Raw genomic sequence first — 19,323 nt, 5'->3', positions numbered from 1 at the left:
AAAAAAAAAAAAAAAAAAAAAAAAAAAAAAGATGCGTCTGTACCTAAATTCGTTGCATAGTTGTTCAGTGACTAATGTGAATTTGGTCAGAAAAAGGTTCCTTATGATGGTCCAAAAAATTTCTTTCTAATCTTTCTCTTTTCCATCCTCTTATTCTCTTTCCTATCTACTATTTCTCTTTCCCTTTTACTTTTTCTCTTTTTTTTTGTCTATCTATTTTTCTATTTTCCTGACCTTCATCACTTTCTCTCCCCCCTTCTCACCTTTTCCTTTCCTTCGTAGGTATCTGATGTCTGCCTTTCTGCTACTCTTTTGATAGCTATCTTTCTCTTCTCTGCACCTCTCTTTCTCTTTTCCCTCTCCACTCTGTATTAATTTCTCCCCTCTCTGCATACGTTTCTTCTCTCGTCACTCCCCCCTCTCTCTCCCTCTCTCTCTGCCTCCCTCTCTCTCTCTCGTTCCTCTTTTTTTCTCCCATTTCCATCAGATAGTCCGTCTCCGTCCCTTCCTCTTCCTCTTGCCAGTCTATTTTGTCCATTGCCGTCAGATTGCATCCCCCATTTCTCTTGCTTTCCATCACTCTATCCTGGGAAATAGGAAATGTTCCCTCCGTTTGTTCTTTCTCCTCTCTGCACCTCTCTTTCTCTTTTCCCTCTCCACTCTGTATTAATTTCTCCCCTCTCTGCATACGTTTCTTCTCTCGTCTCTCCCCCCTCTCTCTCTCTCGCTCTCTCTCTCCCTCCCTCTCGTTACTCTGTCCCCCCTTTCCATCAGATAGTCCATCTCCGTCCCTTCCTCTCCCTCTTGGCACTCTATTTTGTCCCCAGCATCAGATTGCATCCCCCAAATCCCCCATTTCTCCCCCTTTCCATCACTGTATCCTGGGAAATGGGAAATGTTCCCTCAGTTTGCCCCTCTCTCCTCATTCTTCCCCTCTATCTTTTCCCTCAGTTTGTCCCTCTCCATTTTCTCTCCCTCGTCATTCTTCCCCTCCATCACACATGATTGGGTTCCTATTTATTATTCATTAATAGTAATAATTCTCTCGTCAGTTATTCAGCTGGGTAAGCTTTCATCAAGTAGGGGACTAGGGAGAGCTTTAGCTATGACAATATACATTTCCGCTGCTGCAAACGTCAAGGGCCTCTCAACATGGCTGAGTGGCGATATTGCATATGAATAATTAGCCTGGCCGTCATTCGTCTCTAGTGGGTTCCTATTTATTATTCATTAATAGTAATAATTCTCTCGTCAGTTATTCAGCTGGGTGAGCTTTCATCAAGTAGGGGACTAGGGAGAGCTTTAGCTATCACAATACATATACATTTCCGCTGCTGCAAACGTCAAGGGCCTCTCAACATGGAGTGGGTGATATTGCATATGAATTATTAGCCTGGCCGTAATTCGTCCCTAGAAGTAAGGAACCCCCAAAAAAATACCACTTCGTGGCATAAAAAAAGACCCCGCCAAGTCGTTCCTCTCAAAATAAATCAAGTGCCCAAAACAAAACTCCATAGGTAGCTAGTAAGGAATATGCATCAGATAGGTATAGCTAGTAAGGAATATGTATCAGATATAGGTAGCTAGTAAGGAATATGCATCAGATAGGTAGCTAGTAAGGAATATGCATCAGATAATGGGTGATCTGAGCCATTTGCAATTGTAAAAGTTACTATAGAACATAAAAATAAGCATCATTCAATAGGACAAGGAAAGTCGTGTGATGTTCACACCAGATTTTTAGAAAAATAGAAGGAAAAACTCCACACAAATTGCCTCTCGTATCCGAAATATAGCTAATCCTAATGGGGTTTCATAAAAAGAAAATATACCTAATGTTGAGTTTATTTGTAGGGCTCAAAGAGTGGCGGATATACGAGTAGAAGGAGAAATTAAAGGGTTGTAATGAAACAGAACTGATTAACCCCAATCACTTTGCGGATTGTTTGAACCTTAGAAGTTTTTGAAGAATATATTTTTAGATCCTTGAAATGTTGCCTATGGATTTTCCCATACAGAGGATTCCACTTTATTGGTGGGCGCTTTTGAAACTCTTATTTATTTATTTATCAACACATTCATACTATAGATTTGTAGGCAGTCCTTCTACAGATCTTTTTCAGAATATAATATATAAAATTAAAATGATGGTACACAGGTATTTCTATGTTCTTCTAATGAAACAGAAATAAAAATTTGGACATCAGCTTATTCTCGTTCTTTTTTTTTTTCTTTTTTTTTCCTTAACGCAAACTACACATCCACCACTGGTTCAAATGTAGGCAAAATACGTTATGTACTTAGAGGTATTTACCTTTATTTTCGAATGCTATAGACATAAAATGGATACAAATTTAACTGTTCACCTATCTCTAACCTTTCGACTTAGGGACAAATATAATTTTCCTTTTCTCCTCCCCCGTTTTCTTCCTTCTTCATCTCACATCTCACATTTTTTTCAAATCTCCTTCCCTTCCTTTTATCTAATGGTTCTCTGTTCGTGTAGAACTCAGAGCCAACCTCAGTGGTTTTGTGGTCAGCACGGCGCGGTGGACTGCAGATCTGGAGGTTGTTGGTTCGCGTCCAAGACAGTAATGAAATTTATCAAGCTTATTAATTGAGGAATGACACTTGTGACAAGAAATGAAGTGCATTTCAACACATTTCAAATTCTTTTTTACAGACCTCAGAGCCTGGTTTTTGTCTTTCTCGATCTTTCTACCTATTTCCTTGGGGAGGAAACTCAAAAACCCTGACAGCAATGACTCTCCGTTTATGAAAGTACAAAGTTCTTAGCGTCTCCTGAAAAGTTAAGCTTTGTTACAAGAATTTAATTAGCTCTGGTATGCATTCAGTCTAGATTGGAAGTACCTTATTCCTATTTGAATAGAAGTTCTCCTTTGTCAGAGTCGAAATTTCATTAGATAGGAAAATTAACAACGATTTTCAATGGAAAGTAATTAGCTGTTTAAACAACTGTAAGTTACTTTGTGATTGCGACTGGAAATTATCGTCAGACATACCATAACAAAAGCTGCTCTGATATACAGGGTACTGGGTTCGAATCCGATAATTTAGATGTTAAGGAATTTTTTACACTTTTGGGGTTGGCCTTTATTATGATGCTAAATAGTCAAATGACTTTCATTTAGGTACATGAGACCTTTAATGAGTCTAGCCTAGTAGGACAAGTTTGTGGACCAATACCGGCAATACCTATTTGCACTATGAGCTGATTGAAGAGTACACGTGTTAAATTTTAAATAATATTACTAATACACTGATACCTAAAAACATAATATGTAAGTCATTGTTGCACTGTTACTAGAACATTCGACTGTCATTTCACGTAACTTTAGGAACATAGGTACTTGGGTATTTGTTTTGCTGTTACGTCATAAGGACCCTGTAATTACTATCTTAGAGTACTAAGAGTGAAACTGCACATAAGAAAGTTTGCATGTTAGCACGCCATACGCCATTTTCTCCCTCCTCTCTTCTTCTCCTTCCTCCTTCCCCTTTTCTACTCCTCCTTCTCCTCCTCCTCCTCCTCTTCTATCTCTTCCTTTCCCTGTGCCTTCTTTCCTCGTTCTTTAACTCTTTTCGTGAGTTCTTCATCTTCTCCTCCTCATTTTCTTCCTCCTCATTCTTATCCTTCTCTTCTTCTTCCCATTTTCTCATTCTCCTCCTTCCCTATTTCTCCCTCGTCTCCTCCTCTTCTATCTCTTCATTTCTCTGTACATCCCTTCTTTCCTCATTCTTTAACTCTTTCCGTGAGTACTTCCTCTTTCTCTCTTTCTTCCTTTATCTTCCTCTATTACTGCGTCTGGCCCCTTCTCTCTCTCTTTCCCCCCTCTCTCTCATTCCCTCTCTTTCTCTCTATTTTACGCTCTCATTTAAAAGTGGAGCGATGTTGTAACAATAAATACCTTACTCCAGACTGGAGAAAGAGAGAGACAGAGAGAGAGAGAAGAGGGGGAGGAGTTGTGTATTTCTCTCATGCACCAGGTTTATCTCTGTCTCCCTCCCACTGGTTCCCTTCTCCATCTTTCTTTCTCCCTCCTTCCTTCAGTTCCCCACTATCTTTTCAAGTTCCACTTCCGTGTTACCTTCTGTTAGCTGCCCCTCCCTTTCCTCTCACCCTCCCTAAATTTCATCTCCCCCTCCTACCCTTTTCTCCCCAAAATCCTCCCCTTCTTCCCTTAATTTATACTATTTCTCCCACTTTAAAAAATCCCACTCCTTCTATCCTCTCCCTCTCTGACTGGAGAGAGAGAGAGAGAGAGAGGGAGAGAGAGAGAGAGAGGAGAGACTTCGCGTTTTGTCAGACTAAATACATATATGGAATCTACTAGAAATGTTGTTAGGATTTAGTCTACTTATTCGTAAAAGTCGTTAACATTGTTTCATTTCGATAATGGCTAGATCTGATGAGAATTTTTGTAAACTCCTGGAAAGTTGTCAAGAGCTTTGCAATTTACAAAATTCCCCAAGGAAAGTCTCAGGACACATTGAGTACCTAATGAGATTTGTACTTTTCATCAGACCATGATTCACTTTGGCAGATTTCGTCGAAAAAGAGCACACCAATAAGGGAAAAGAAAGAAACCTGTTGTCAGAATGAATTAAGATTTTGTTTTCCCTTCACTAACGGAGTTTTTCCAGGTTTGGTGAATTAAACAAGTTCCCATAAAACAAATGAACATAAAATTTTCTTAAACGGTACAGGAAGAAGAAATGCAGGAGTTGTTTATACCGTCATTTCGCACTCACTCGGAGGGAATGAGTGAGAAGAAAAATGAGTATGAGAGAGTGAGAGTGAGGGAGAGAGAGATAGAGAGAGAGAGAGGAGTGCTATATTGAAAATTAGGAATGAGTAAGTGAGTGCAAAATTACAAGACCTTTATTTCCAAAAACCATGAGAGTTTCAGGGTCTGCTTTCAAAGACTGAAAAAGTGAGTTCAACTGATGAGAAAGTAGAACTTGATTTTTAATGAAATCAGAAGAGTTCCAGGGCTTGTCGACTTCTGAAGTCTGAGTGCAACCTCGAAACAACCAGCATCATGCGGTGTAATTAGTGCAGGTGTCAATATCAACCACCCAAAAAGTTGCTTAACTTCAGTGATCTCCTGGGAGCTGGAGCAACACGTAATGTCTCAGACGGTTGGTCATCCATCCAGACATTAACCACGCGTGACGTACTTAACATGATCTCTTGGGAGTTGCTGTATTTAACGTCATATTATGGAAATGGGATACGCTCACTTTCTTACCCATTACACATTAGGTACATAAAGGTGGGTAGAATAATACATACCTATACAGGGTGTTCAAACTAAAAGTGCCCCATAGGAAAGCAACCCGTAAAATCAGTTTTTTACCCCATAAAAGTCCCCAATACAGTTTCCGGGTCCACTAAGCATTCTTTCTTATAGAACTTTTGCCGAGGAATCAAGTGGTACAACTTTCAAGGCTGTCTGACCTACAGTTAAGGAGTTACGGGTTCGAGACTCGGCAAATTCAATAAAAACTGATTTTACGGGTTAATTACCTATGGGGTACTTTTAGGTTGAACAGCCTGTATGTAATGCATAATATTATGTAGGTAGGTACATTAGGTATTTCTTCTTATGTATATTGAAACATTTTCCCGGTAATGCGCTAATTCTATTCCCACGCGGTTTTCCCTTGTGTACAAAAATTTGATCGACTTTACAAACTTTATACCGTGTACTTTCTAACTCTTTCTCTCTATTTTACGCTCTCATTTAAAAGTGGAGCGATGTTGTAACAATAAATACCTTACTCCAGACTGGAGAAAGAGAGAGACAGAGAGAGAGAGAAGAGGGGGAGGAGTTGTGTATTTCTCTCATGCACCAGGTTTATCTCTGTCTCCCTCCCACTGGTTCCCTTCTCCATCTTTCTTTCTCCCTCCTTCCTTCAGTTCCCCACTATCTTTTCAAGTTCCACTTCCGTGTTACCTTCTGTTAGCTGCCCCTCCCTTTCCTCTCACCCTCCCTAAATTTCATCTCCCCCTCCTACCCTTTTCTCCCCAAAAATCCTCCCCTTCTTCCCTTAATTTATACTATTTCTCCCACTTTAAAAAATCCCACTCCTTCTATCCTCTCCCTCTCTGACTTACTTTTCTTTTTCCATCTCAATACTCCCTTTGTCCCTCCTTCCTTCTCCTCCTACCCTTTTCTTTCTCCTCCATCTCCCTCTCCCCCTCCATTACTTCCTTCCATCCTTTCCCTTTCGACTTTCTTTCCCTCTTCTATCGTAACACTCCCTCTTTCCCTCTCCCTCTCCTCTTATAAGTCTTCCTCTTTCCCTCCCTCTTACCACCCCTTTTACAACTCTTCTTCTCTTCCCCTCTAATATCTCTTCTCTCCTTCCCCTCTCTCTCTCCCCTCTCCCCCTCGCTCTCATTCCTCTCGAGTATTACAACTATCATTGCAGCTATAAACAACTTCCCATAAAACAAATGAACATAAAATTTTCTTAAACGGTACAGGAAGAAGAAATGCAGGAGTTGTTTATACCGTCATTTTGCACTCACTCGGAGGGAATGAGTGAGAAGAAAAATGAGTGAGAGAGAGAGAGAGCGAAATTGAAAATTAGGAATGAGTGAGTGCAAATTATGAGAGTTCCAGTTCCTGCGCTGCGTTTAAAGACTGAAAAAGTGAGTGCAACTGATTAGAAAATAAAGCTTGATTTTCAATTAAACTAATAAATGAGTGAGAAGAGACAAGAGAATGTCTGAGTGAGAGAAATTAGGAGTGAATGCATAATTGAAAATGAAGAGTGAGTGCAAATGAGAGCAAATTACGAGAACTTCATTTTCAATTAAACTATTAGGACAGTTCCAGGGCTCTTCGACTTCTAAGGCTAAGTGCACCCTCGAAGCAACCAGCAGCATGTGGTGTGATTAGTACAGGTGTAATACAAGTATACCAATTACGCACATAGCTGCTTAACTTCAGTGATCTCCTGGGAGCTGGAGCAACACGTAATGTCTCGGTCGGTCATCCATCCAGACGCTAACCACGCGTGACGTACTTAACATGATCTCTTGGGAGTTGCTGTATTTAACGTCGTATTATGGAAATGGGATACGCCCACTTTCTTACCCATTACACATTAGGTACCTAAAGGTGGGTAGAATAAAACATACTGCAGAAAAAAAAAAAAAAAAAAAAAAAAAAAAAAAAAAAAGATGCGTCTGTACCTAAATTCGTTGCATAGTTGTTCAGTGACTAATGTGAATTTGGTCAGAAAAAGGTTCCTTATGATGGTCCAAAAAATTTCTTTCTAATCTTTCTCTTTTCCATCCTCTTATTCTCTTTCCTATCTACTATTTCTCTTTCCCTTTTACTTTTTCTCTTTTTTTTTGTCTATCTATTTTTCTATTTTCCTGACCTTCATCACTTTCTCTCCCCCCTTCTCACCTTTTCCTTTCCTTCGTAGGTATCTGATGTCTGCCTTTCTGCTACTCTTTTGATAGCTATCTTTCTCTTCTCTGCACCTCTCTTTCTCTTTTCCCTCTCCACTCTGTATTAATTTCTCCCCTCTCTGCATACGTTTCTTCTCTCGTCACTCCCCCCTCTCTCTCCCTCTCTCTCTGCCTCCCTCTCTCTCTCTCGTTCCTCTTTTTTTCTCCCATTTCCATCAGATAGTCCGTCTCCGTCCCTTCCTCTTCCTCTTGCCAGTCTATTTTGTCCATTGCCGTCAGATTGCATCCCCCATTTCTCTTGCTTTCCATCACTCTATCCTGGGAAATAGGAAATGTTCCCTCCGTTTGTCCCTCTCTCCTCATTCTTCCCCTCTATCTTTTCCCTCAGTTTGTCCCTCTCCATTTTCTCTCCCTCGTCATTCTTCCCCTCCATCACACATGATTGGGTTCCTATTTATTATTCATTAATAGTAATAATTCTCTCGTCAGTTATTCAGCTGGGTGAGCTTTCATCAAGTAGGGGACTAGGGAGCTTTAGCTATCACAATATACATTTCCGCTGCTGCAAACGTCAAGGGCCTCTCAACATGGAGTGGGCGATATTGCATATGAATTATTAGCCTGGCCGTCATTCGTCCCTAGAAGTAAGGAACCCCCAAAAAATACCACTTCGTGGCATAAAAAAAGACCCCGCCAAGTCGTTCCTCTCAAAATAAATCAAGTGCCCAAAAAATAAACAAAACTCCATAGGTAGCTAGTAAGGAATATGCATCAGATATAGGTAGGTAGCTAGTAAGGAATATGCATCAGATAGGTAGCTAGTAAGGAATATGCATCAGATAGGTATAGCTAGTAAGGAATATGTATCAGATATAGATATAGCTAAAGGAATATGCATCAGAACGGTAGCTAGTAAGGAATATGCATCAGATAATGGGTGATCTGAGTCTAAACCTGGGTTTACACGCCCAAGCCATTTGCACAAACTGGCTTGTGAAAGTCGGTTTTGCACAAGTGAATCGTAACGTGTGAATGCAGGGCTCTCAAATGGCTTGAGCGTGTAAACCCAGCATAAGATGTGGCAAAATATAGTACAGACAGCTACGGCGTCATGGCAATAAGGCATCTAATAGTGGCTTCTTGTTTTGGGAATCACTATGATGTCTACCCACCTATTTCTCTCATATTTCATCACAAATATTAAATTTATTCGAAACAATTTATTCGCTGGTGAACACAACATCAAGTGCAATTTTGGATGTAATTCACAGAGACTGTTCATTAATACTTGTACCTACATAGGTATGAGTATATGACATTTTATAGCTAAAAATAGACAGGCAGGTATGTATACCTAAAATAGATTTAAGTAGACTTTGTTTTTTGTTGGTATGATCTAATTAATTCCACACCTAATTAATAAATGATTTATTAATTTCCCAGGAACAACATGTGTAGCATTCATTCAGCATTAATTAATCAATGAAAACTATTTATGTTTTTTATCCCCCGAATCTGGACAGTTCGTGTAGAACTCAGAGCCAACCTCAGTGGTTTTGTGGTCAGCACGGCGCGGTGGACTGCAGATCTGGAGGTTGTTGGTTCGCGTCCGAGACAGTAATAAAATTTGTCAAGCTCATTGATTGAGGAATGACACTTGTGACAAGAAATGAAGTGCATTTCAACACATTTAAAATTCTTTTTTACAGACCCCAGAGCCTGGTTTTTATCTTTCTCGATCTTTCTACCTATTTCCTTGGGGAGGAAACTCAAAAACCCTGACAGCTATGACTCTCAGTTCATGAAAATACAAAGTTCTTAGCGTCTCCTGAAAATTTAAGCTTTGTTACAAGAATTTAATTAGCTCTGGTATGCATTCAGTCTAGATTGACTTTCCCTGTCGCGTATAATATCTCTAGTAGCGCGGTCAAACTTTCTTGACTTGGCGGGGCGGAGCGCTACCGCGCTCCTTAATGCTTTCGGGAAGTGAATGCGAATTATTTTGAATTTCCGCGGGGTTTTAGCTTCCAAATAAAGTTGGTATGATGGGTGGATGGTTGGAAAAATGTAAAAGGGTTGAAAAATAGATAGATGTACCTACCAAGATACATAGGTAGGTATATATTTGTAGGAATTTTCCAAGAAGAATATAAAGTTTTCATTGTCTACGAAAGGTATATTCGTACATTACTTTCCTTGCAGAGAGAAAATCAGGCCAAACAAGAATGAAAAAACCTCAAAATTTGAAGTCGTTTGTAAAATTTCAATAATATACTCGTATTCAGAAACTCTGCCCCTAATGCGACTTATACTACAAATTATAACCGGGTAGCTATTTACCAACATTTTTAATCTTACAATCTCCCTCCCTCTCTTTCAACAAGGTACGTGAGATTATGTTTGCTTGAGGAAACTGTTTTTACCTGGAAAGAGGGAGAGACAGAGAGGAGGGAGAGAAAGCCAAGAGTGATGGCGGGAGAGAGAGAAAAAGAAAGAAATGATAACTCAATTTGATATTCTAATGGCTCCCAGCAAAACGTGTCTCCCTTTCTCTTCCTCCTTACTCTCTCTTCCTCTTATTCCTTCATCCTTCTCTCTCCCTCCTCCCTCTTTCATACTCACTTGTTTGAGCATTCAACCACTAACCAAGCTCACAGTTAATTACAATAAAAGTAAATATGTAAATTATACATACCCCTAGTTCAACGATTTATCAGTATAAGGATCAATCGCCTTATTATACTCTTGATGTGAAATGAGGAAATACATAGATACATATTTCCTTTTTACCATTTCCAATAGGTAGGGATAGGAAATAGTTTCGTCTGTGAAAGCCATTCCTCAGATTGAATTTAATTTTTCTATCCAGGTACATGGAATTTAATTTCGCCCTATAAAGCGAACTTGAAGCCTGATTAGGTAATAAGACGCGCTAGAGTCCCCTAATAATACTTACGCGTGCTTATAAACGATAATGTCAACACTTCCTCGGCATTATTGTTAACAGTAACACTGAAATATGACATAAATAATGAGCTTGTAGCCTCACTTGTTTGAGCATTCAACGACTAACCAAGCTCACAGTTAATTACAATAAAAGTAAATATGTAAATTATACATACCCCTAGTTCAAGGGTTTATCAGTATTCTTGATAAGGATATAAGGATCTTACGTATTCTTGAGAGTTCATTGCAACGGTCAATACATTAATCAGGCTTACTTTATCATGGACACTCGTTGCTATCTTGAAAGCCCAGAAGAGGTTAGGTATAGTAGAACAGCCGCGGTAGACGATGAAAGTACACAGAAAAAGACGGAAGAATACGCGAAGATTCCGTCTTCTTCGCGTATTCTTCCGTCTTTTTCTGTGTACTATTACTACCCCCCAAAATTTTCTTTTCATTAACATTTTTCTCATTTCTTTTCTCTTACAATCTCCCTCCCTCTCTTTCAACAAGGTACGTGAGATTATGTTTGCTTGAGGAAACTGTTTTTACCTGGAAAGAGGGAGAGAGAGAGAGAGAGAGGAGGGAGAGAAAGCCAAGAGTGATGGCGGGAGAGAGAAAAAGAAAGAAATGATAACTCAATTTGATATTCTAATGGCTCCCAGCAAAACGTCTCTCCCTTTCTCTTCCTCCTTACTCTCTCTTCCTCTTATTCCCTCACCCTTCTCTCTCCCTCCTCCCTCTTTCCTACCTACTCTTTCTTTCGGTTTTTTTGCCTCCTTTACTTTCAAAAAGTCACTTCTATACCGCAATTTTAAGAAGTCCTCTAGGAAATCTAATTTTCATTCTTCTCTTTTTTTTAGGTCCTTCTTTTTTTTCCCGTCGACTTTTTTTTACTAAATGGAAGAAGAAGAAATCCTTGTACCGTCTCCTGTCAGACGGTATAATGTGTACTAAATAATTAACACCTTGGTGGCGAAAAACGAGAGAAGAAAACAGAAAATGTCAAAATTTAATGAAGGTATTAAAGTGGCCAGATTATTCTGGATAGTTGACAAAAGAAAACTTAATTAAGAGGGAAGAACTTTTTGTGTCCTTAAAGAAGAAAAAAATCCTTTGCAAAGCCACCCGCCTCCTGTTCCTTCGTCTATTTCTTTATGAAAAGACTCCCCCTCGAACCTCAACATCCTGATCACCTAGAGTCCTAGAAGTTTGTTTAAGTGTACCATAAAGTTTTTAACTTGGCAAGAAATGTCTTCTATTTTCTCTTTGATTTCACGTAAAAGAAACTCTCCCTCTATCCGAAGGTATATCTACATAACCTGAGTTTTGTGTTTAGCTCAAAAGTAACCATCATCTCTCTTGTCCTTCTGTTACAGTGTCGATCTTCGGAATATGTCCAACAAGAAGGTCTGGTCGACGAGTGGGTGTTTGATTTCCCTTGATTTCTCTAGGTAGGTAATTTCCTCTAGGTGGTTTTGCTATTGCTATAACAATAACTTTGTATGTCACCACACCTTTTTAATTGGAATTTCAAACGAGGTGGACTGCACCCCGAATTAGCCAGCAGCACATAGCGCCTGCCCAATAGCCCCATCCCTTTGGTGGTCCCTCAATAACTCTTGGTTTTCTTCGTCTGTTTCAGTTCCCATCGTATCCGCAGCCGGGGTTCTGGGTCAGAGGGCAGAGTTGCCTTGTGAGATTGCCTCCAGAAGTTCCGAGGATACTGTCCGGATGGTACTCTGGTTCAAGGAGGGCGATGGAGAACCCATATTCAGGTAATTTTTGATCTGGATCATCTAGGATTACTTACAGAATCCATTATCAATTTACAATCAGGTTGAGCTTACCAAGTTGGATTAACAAGAAAAACAAATCTGTTATAAAGGTCATCGTAACTCGAACTGGGATTTAATAAAAGTTAAAAAAATAAATAAAATAAAAATAAAAAAAGCTCAATTCCGATATAATCATAATGTGGTCTTGGCCTTAGAAGATTAAGACCTTTTCTTTCTACAAAAAGGCACAGTACCTTTGACAGTCCCTTCAACTTTAATTAGGTAGTTCAAATAAGCACCCAAGTTCAAAGCGAAGAACTCAATTAAAACTCGCAGATAAGGTGGGAAAGGATGTCAAAAATCTCATTAAGGAGATAACGAGAAAGCAAACCACAATGAAATACAGACCTACTTTAGTGCCAAAACACGTTTTGAGGTCCCTAGAGCCTAAATACAAAGTTTCAGCCATTGGTCCATCCGAGGATACTGTCCGGATGGTACTCTGGTTCAAGGAGGGCGATGGAGAACCCATATTCAGGTAATTTTTGATCTGGATCATCTAGGCTAGGATTACTTACAGTACAGAATCCATCATCAATTTACAATCAGGTTGAGCTTACCAAGTTGGATTAACAAGAAAAACAAATCTGTTATAAAGGTCATCCTAACTCGAACTGGGATTTAAGAAAAGTTAAAAAAATAAATAAAAATAAAAAAGCTCAATTCCGATATAATCATAATGTGGTCTTGGCCTTAGAAGATTAAGACCTTTTCTTTCTACAAAAAGGCACAGTACCTTTGACAGTCCCTTCAACTTTAATTAGGTAGTTCAAATAAGCACCCAAGTTCCAAGCGAAGAACTCAATTAAAACTCGCAGATAAGGTGGGAAAGGATGTCAAAAATCTCATCAAGGAGATAACGAGAAAGCAAACCACAATGAAACTTGGCCTTAGAAGATTAAGACCTTTTCTTTCTACAAAAAGGCACAGTACCTTTGACAGTCCCTTCAACTTTAATTAGGTAGTTCAAATGAGCACCCAAGTTCCAAGCGAAGAACTCAATTAAAACTCGCAGATAAGGTGGGAAAGAATGTCAAAAATCTCATTAAGGAGATAACGAGAAAGCAAACCACAATGAAGCACAGACCTACTTTTACAACCTGTATCTGATAATAACCAAGGCATCATAAAACTTTTACGACCCAACTAAACCAATCAGAAGGACACAAATAGAAAGTAAGAAACTTTCTGTTCTATCAAAGTCCGAACTGAAATCAAACAGCTTATTATTATTTTCCGAAAAGAAACACCAAAACAAAGAAGAAATTTTTTGATGGGAAATATTTTGACAGTTTTGTTACTTTTGGCAGCGTCCTAGGTCGCTAGAGAATTGATTTGGATGGCAGATCGTATATCTGTGTTCGGTGTATTTTGTTTTAGTTGGATTTCGAAAAATCGAAGCCTAAAAATAAAAATCTAGGCCTTTAACTACTACCTAGGTACCTCTAATATTATACCTACTTACCTGTCAGGCCTATATTTTTTTTTGTAAAGCTGTAAAAAGACCTAGAATACAAAAAATCTCAAAACAAGAGGTATGTATTAGCGGAGGAACCAAACAATAAGGTACCTATTAGTGAAGACGCCAAATCTTACAGTAAGGTATTAGTGGAGACGCCAAATCTTACAGTAAGGTATTAGTGGAGACGCCAAATCTTACAGTAAGGTATTAGTGAAGACGCCAAATCTTACAGTAAGGTATTAGTGGAGACGCCAAATCTCAGATAAGTAAAAGTTATTAGTGGAGACGCCAAAACTCAGAATAATGTATCCGAAGACGCCAAATCTTACAGTAAGGTATTAGTGGAGACGCCAAATCTCAGATAAGTAAAAGTTATTAGTGGAGACGCCAAAACTCAGAGTAATGTATTCGTCGGATCGGAGGGACTTTCGAAGTCAAACTATTGAAGGTACAAATCCCGCGGGATCGTGAGGTTTCAGTCTTTCGCCAACATTTAACTAAAACTAACAACCAGGTTAGTAGCACTCCTAAACGACACATAAGACAATGATCAGTCTTTTTGCTGAGGAGGGGGAGGGAGAGAGAGAGAGAGAGAGAGAGAGAGGAGGGAGTGAGGGGTGGGAGGGAGTTGAAAAAATTGATGCGGTGTTGCAAATTGACCAGGGCTAGTTTTTTTTTTATGAACCATTATGTGGCTCCTGTATTTGTTTACAGTGTTATCATAAATGCAGCTAATTATGACCCATGTCATTATTTAATTAGGTATGTAATTGTTAGTATATGTCAAGTACACAAACACAGAAACCATTTCTGAGGAGTAGGTGCTTCACAAATAAAGCGTTTACTGTCAAAATCCCCCCATGGTATACCAACCTTGGAAAAGAAAACATAGGAAAAGATACGAGAGAGAGAGAGAGCCTCACCTACTCTTTTGTGTATGAAAGGGATACAGGAGAAATAGAAAGTACTTGAGTATCATTATGGAAATATTCTGAGGAGTAGGTGCTTCACAAATAAAGCGTTTACTGTCAAAATCCCCCCATGGTATACCAACTTTGGAAAAGAAAACATGGGAAAAGATACGAGAGAGAGAGCCTCACCTACTCTTTTGTGTATGAAAGGGATACAGGAGAAAAAAAAATGTCAAGGAAAATAATGATAAGAAAAAGTTGGAGTAGAGATAGCAGAGAGGATCAGGGGGATGAGGAGATTTGAGAAAAGAGTACACACATACTTATTCGGGAAAGTAAACAGCAAAGAATACATCACCCTTTGTGATATGGCTGGGTATGAGTCTATTGTGTGAAGGAAGATACAAATATTATTATCTCAGAGAGAGTGTCATGCTGAAGTCTTTCAAGATAGAAAAATCACGAGGAAGCTGTGCCAAATTGGGATAGAGACGATAGAGTGTTCTGAAGAATCTAAAGACAAGACTGTAGTCTTGGAATATAGATAGTTCTCATACCGAGTACAGTAGAACTTCGATTATTTCAACCTCCATTACTTCAACTCCCTATTATTTCAACTCCAAAATCCATTGTTTCTTTCCATCTTTCAAAGGATATCCTATTATTATTATCTCAGAGAGAGTGTCATGCTGAAGTCTTTCAAGATAGAAAAATCACGAGGATGCTGTGCCAAATTGGGATAGAGACGATGGAGTGTTCTGAAGAATCTAAAGACAAGACTATAGTCTTGGAATATAGATAGTTCTCATACCGAGTACAGTGGAACTTCGATTATTTCAACCTCCATTACTTCAACTCCCTATTATTTCAACTCCAAAATCCATTGTTTCTTTCCATCTTTCAAAGGATATCCTATTTATCAGAGGAAAATATCATAGAAAGTGATCATTTCAACTACCCCTGGTCCCAATTAGTTGAAATAATCGAGGTTCTACTGTAACTGAGATTATTGAGAACAATCCAATGCAAAGGTGATCTTGAACTTTTGTACCTTTATCTTTGAGGATTTCTAATTAATTGTTTTTTGCCTATAAATACAACATAACCTATGTATCTTATAGAGGTAGATATAATCGAGGTTCTACTGTAACTGAGATTATTGAGAACAATCCAATGCAAAGGTGATCTTGAACTTTTGTACCTTTATCTTTGAGGATTTCTAGGTAATTAATTGTTTTTTGCCTATAAATACAACATAACCTATGTATCTTATAGAGGTAGATATAGGTATAGGTAATTCTCGAAAGCAGACTGCATGGAGTTAATTAAAGAAAGTGACCATTCCTCTTTGCCTGCGTAATGCAATTAATTCAGTTAGGTGGCAGGGAGGGCGGTGGGGGGGAACAATGGAACATCAATGTTTTAATATAAATAAAACGAAAGTTCAGAGAAGCAAAAAAGAACAAACGCAAGACAAATACTGCAATAAATTTTCTTTCTTCTCTATTTTCGAGTGCACTAAAGACAAAATGTCTACACATAGCTCTCTCAAAAACCTGCAACTTTTTAAGTCCCTCTCAAACTGCGTCAATGTCCTGTAAGAGAAACTTTTGACATAAAGTGTTGACATTTGAATAAGGTCCTGAAAGTCCTCTGCTGTATCCAAAACAGTCCTATGAAACCCAACAGGCACACATTTAAATAAGAGAAAGAACAAACGCAAGACAAATACTGCAATAAATTTTCTTTCTTCTCTATTTTCGAGTGCACTAAAGACAAAATGTCTACACATAGCTCTCTCAAAAACCTGCAACTTTTTAAGTCCCTCTCAAACTGCGTCAATGTCCTGTAAGAGGAACTTTGGACATAAAGTGTTGACATTTGAATAAGGTCCTAAAAGTCCTCTGCTGTATCCAAAACAGTCCTATGAAACCCAATAGGCACACATCATTTAAATAAGAATTATATAGTTTAGTAAACGATAGAACTTACTCGGAAAACGGGTAGGATTGAGAACTACAATTGCGAAACAAATGGACCTTCCCCCAAGAGTTATGAACCTTGTCAATAGTCTCACATAGCTCTCTCAAAAACCTGCAACTTTTTAAGTCCCTCTCAAACTGCGTCAATGTCCTGTAAGAGGAACTTTGGACATAAAGTGTTGACATTTGAATAAGGTCCTAAAAGTCCTCTGCTGTATCCAAAACAGTCCTATGAAACCCAATAGGCACACATTTTTAAGAATTAGATAGTTCAGTAAACGATAGAACTTACTCGGAAAACGGGTAGGATTGAGAACTACAATTGCGAAACAAATGGACCTTCCCCCAAGAGTTATGAACCTTGTCAATAGTCTACCTGACAGCAATCCAATCCGCAATACATACAATAGGAGCTTGTCACTATCCATAATTAATTAATTGTTATACCTAGTAGAAAAATTGAAGCCTCCCATTGTTGGAGAAAAAAGAGAGAAATTACTTTTGTTCCCTTCTCCATGAAATCTTTCTAATTGCAATGGAAATTATCGGAATATCGTATACGAGTAGTAAGGGAGTTTTCTCAGAAGAGAAAAAGCTGAGTTTCATTTCCACGATAGTAATATTTTTGTTGATATTGGAGCAGTTTCAGTATTCCAAGAAAAAGTAGAAGTTGGCAACACCGAAAGCTATTGTTTTGTTTTCGGGCCAAAGAAATCTAGTTCACGAGGTGCAGTCTCAAAGTAGTTTGCATTCCTATAATGTGAAGAAGTACGGAAAACCTTGAGAAAAGTCTGTACCGAAAATTCTTGGAACAGACTCGTACCTACGGAAAACCTTGAAATAGGGTTTGTCCAAAATAACATCCGGCCGCGTGCAATAATATTGCCAGTTGTGATATTTTTCTTCGGCTCTGAAAGGGTGAATTCCTGCTACATTGTGCTCTGTTGTCAGCACAACAAGCTATGTATATTAATAAATTTATTAACAAAGGGTCAAAATTTCTTCATAGCATAAACTAACATCTGTAAGGTTTCATAATGAAGATGTCACAGGACTTAGTAAAGCTGCTGAAGTGACGTTATATTTCATGCTTACTCCCCATCTCCTTATCGTCTGTTTATCTTCCAAGAGCTTAAGACGAACGAAAAACGAGAGAAGAAAACAGAAAATGTCAAAATTTAATGAAGGTATTAAAGTGGCCAGATTATTCTGGATAGTTGACAAAAGAAATCTTAATTAAGAGGGAAGAACTTTTTGTGTCCTGAAAGAAGAAAAAAATCCTTTGCAAAGCCACCCGCCTCATGTTCCTTCGTCTATTTCTTTATGAAAAGACTCCTCCTCGAACCTCAACATTCTGATCACCTAGAGTCCTAGAAGTTTGTTTAAGTGTACCATAAAGTTTTTAACTTGGCAAGAAATGTATTCTATTTTCTCTTTGATTTCACGTAAAAGAAACTCTCCCTCTATCCAAAGGTATATCTATCTACATAACCTGAGTTTTGTGTTTAGCTCAAAAGTAACCATCATCTCTCTTGTCCTTCTGTTACAGTGTCGATCTTCGGAATATGTCCAACAAGAAGGTCTGGTCGTCTCCCACCGTATTCAATGATCGTGCATCATTCAAGATGGCTGGCACTGCACGTCTGGTTGTTAGTAATGTGAACATGGATGATGAATCCATGTACCGGTGTCGAGTGGATTTCAAGAATTCTCCCACCAAGAACATCAAGATCAACTTGACAGTTATCAGTAAGTAAATACGCTTTCTTTATTACCTGGTATTTCTAGGAATTTTCCGAGTTTCATTCTGGAACTGGCAAATTAATAAGTACTGAATGCCGTCATGTACCTGAATTTCCTAAGAAGAAGCTCTCATTCTATAAATTGCTCTCAAATTTCACTAGAATTGGTTTTCATTGGGTTCAAATACCTTAAACTCAAACAGTTACTTCCCTGAATGTGATGGACACTTTGAGGGCCTTTTCTCAAGACCCGATATGAAGTGTTGTGTACTCCTCAAAGCACTGACCCAAAAACTTCCCCGAAACCCAAGAGTCGGTTAATGTTAAAGAATTAGAGGGGGAGACGGTAAGAGAGGAAGAGACAGACAGAGAAAGAGAGATAGAAAGAGAAAGAATTAGAGGGGGAGACGGTAAGAGAGGAAGAGACAGACAGAGAAAGAGAGATAGAAAGAGAGAGAGAGAGAGAGAGAGAGAGGGCGAGAGAGAGATAGAAGAAAGAAAAGGATGATAGAAGAAAATAAATGGTCGTCAAGAGAAAATTTCCAAAGTGGAGAACCTTAAAGCTCCGATTTCGGGGAAAAACTCATCAAAATGTTGTCCTCTTTGAAAGCTGAGAGGTCCCAAAACGTAGAAGATTGTTAGGAAAGTACCCTTGCTATGATAGGGTAGATATTTTGGCCTCAAGTGGTGTTTGGTAATTTGACCTTGTTAGTTTTTTTTTTTTTTTGTCTAGGGTAGGTACCTAGATTTTGTGAGCTTGCCACTTAAACTACAGGGTGTGTAGTACGCTCTAGATACAGGGTGATTAGATTTTTTTTCAAGTGGTTTGAAAGCGAAGAGAGGAGGAAGACAGGATAGGAGAAAGCCAGTGGTTCCGAGAACGAACCTTATGTGTCCAGGATTAAATCCGCCCCGGGTCAAGTTTCATATCGGCAGTTTTCAATTTTGCTGAACGCATGAAGTTTTTAATCCCCATCAAGTTTTGTACT

The 19,323-nt window shown here is 38.8% G+C and overlaps 1 protein-coding gene across 1 annotated transcript; it reads left to right on the top strand.

Annotated features, from left to right (window-relative positions):
* Positions 1-12,044: 12,044 nt before the first annotated feature.
* LOC113470986 lies at positions 12,045-18,341 on the top strand (the record flags this gene model as incomplete). The annotated part of the gene is made up of 2 exons (XM_026829806.1): positions 12,045-12,177; positions 18,142-18,341. Coding segments are annotated over 2 exons (333 nt in total), but the record flags the coding sequence as incomplete, so codon positions are not given.
* Positions 18,342-19,323: the final 982 nt, after the last annotated feature.

The sequence above is a fragment of the Diaphorina citri genome, unplaced genomic scaffold, assembly GCF_000475195.1.
Source record: "Diaphorina citri unplaced genomic scaffold, Diaci psyllid genome assembly version 1.1 scaffold1986, whole genome shotgun sequence".
Taxonomy (NCBI): Eukaryota; Metazoa; Arthropoda; class Insecta; order Hemiptera; family Psyllidae; genus Diaphorina; species Diaphorina citri.
The sequence above is the reverse complement of the archived record's forward strand: the minus strand, read 5'-3'. Positions and strand labels throughout refer to the sequence as shown.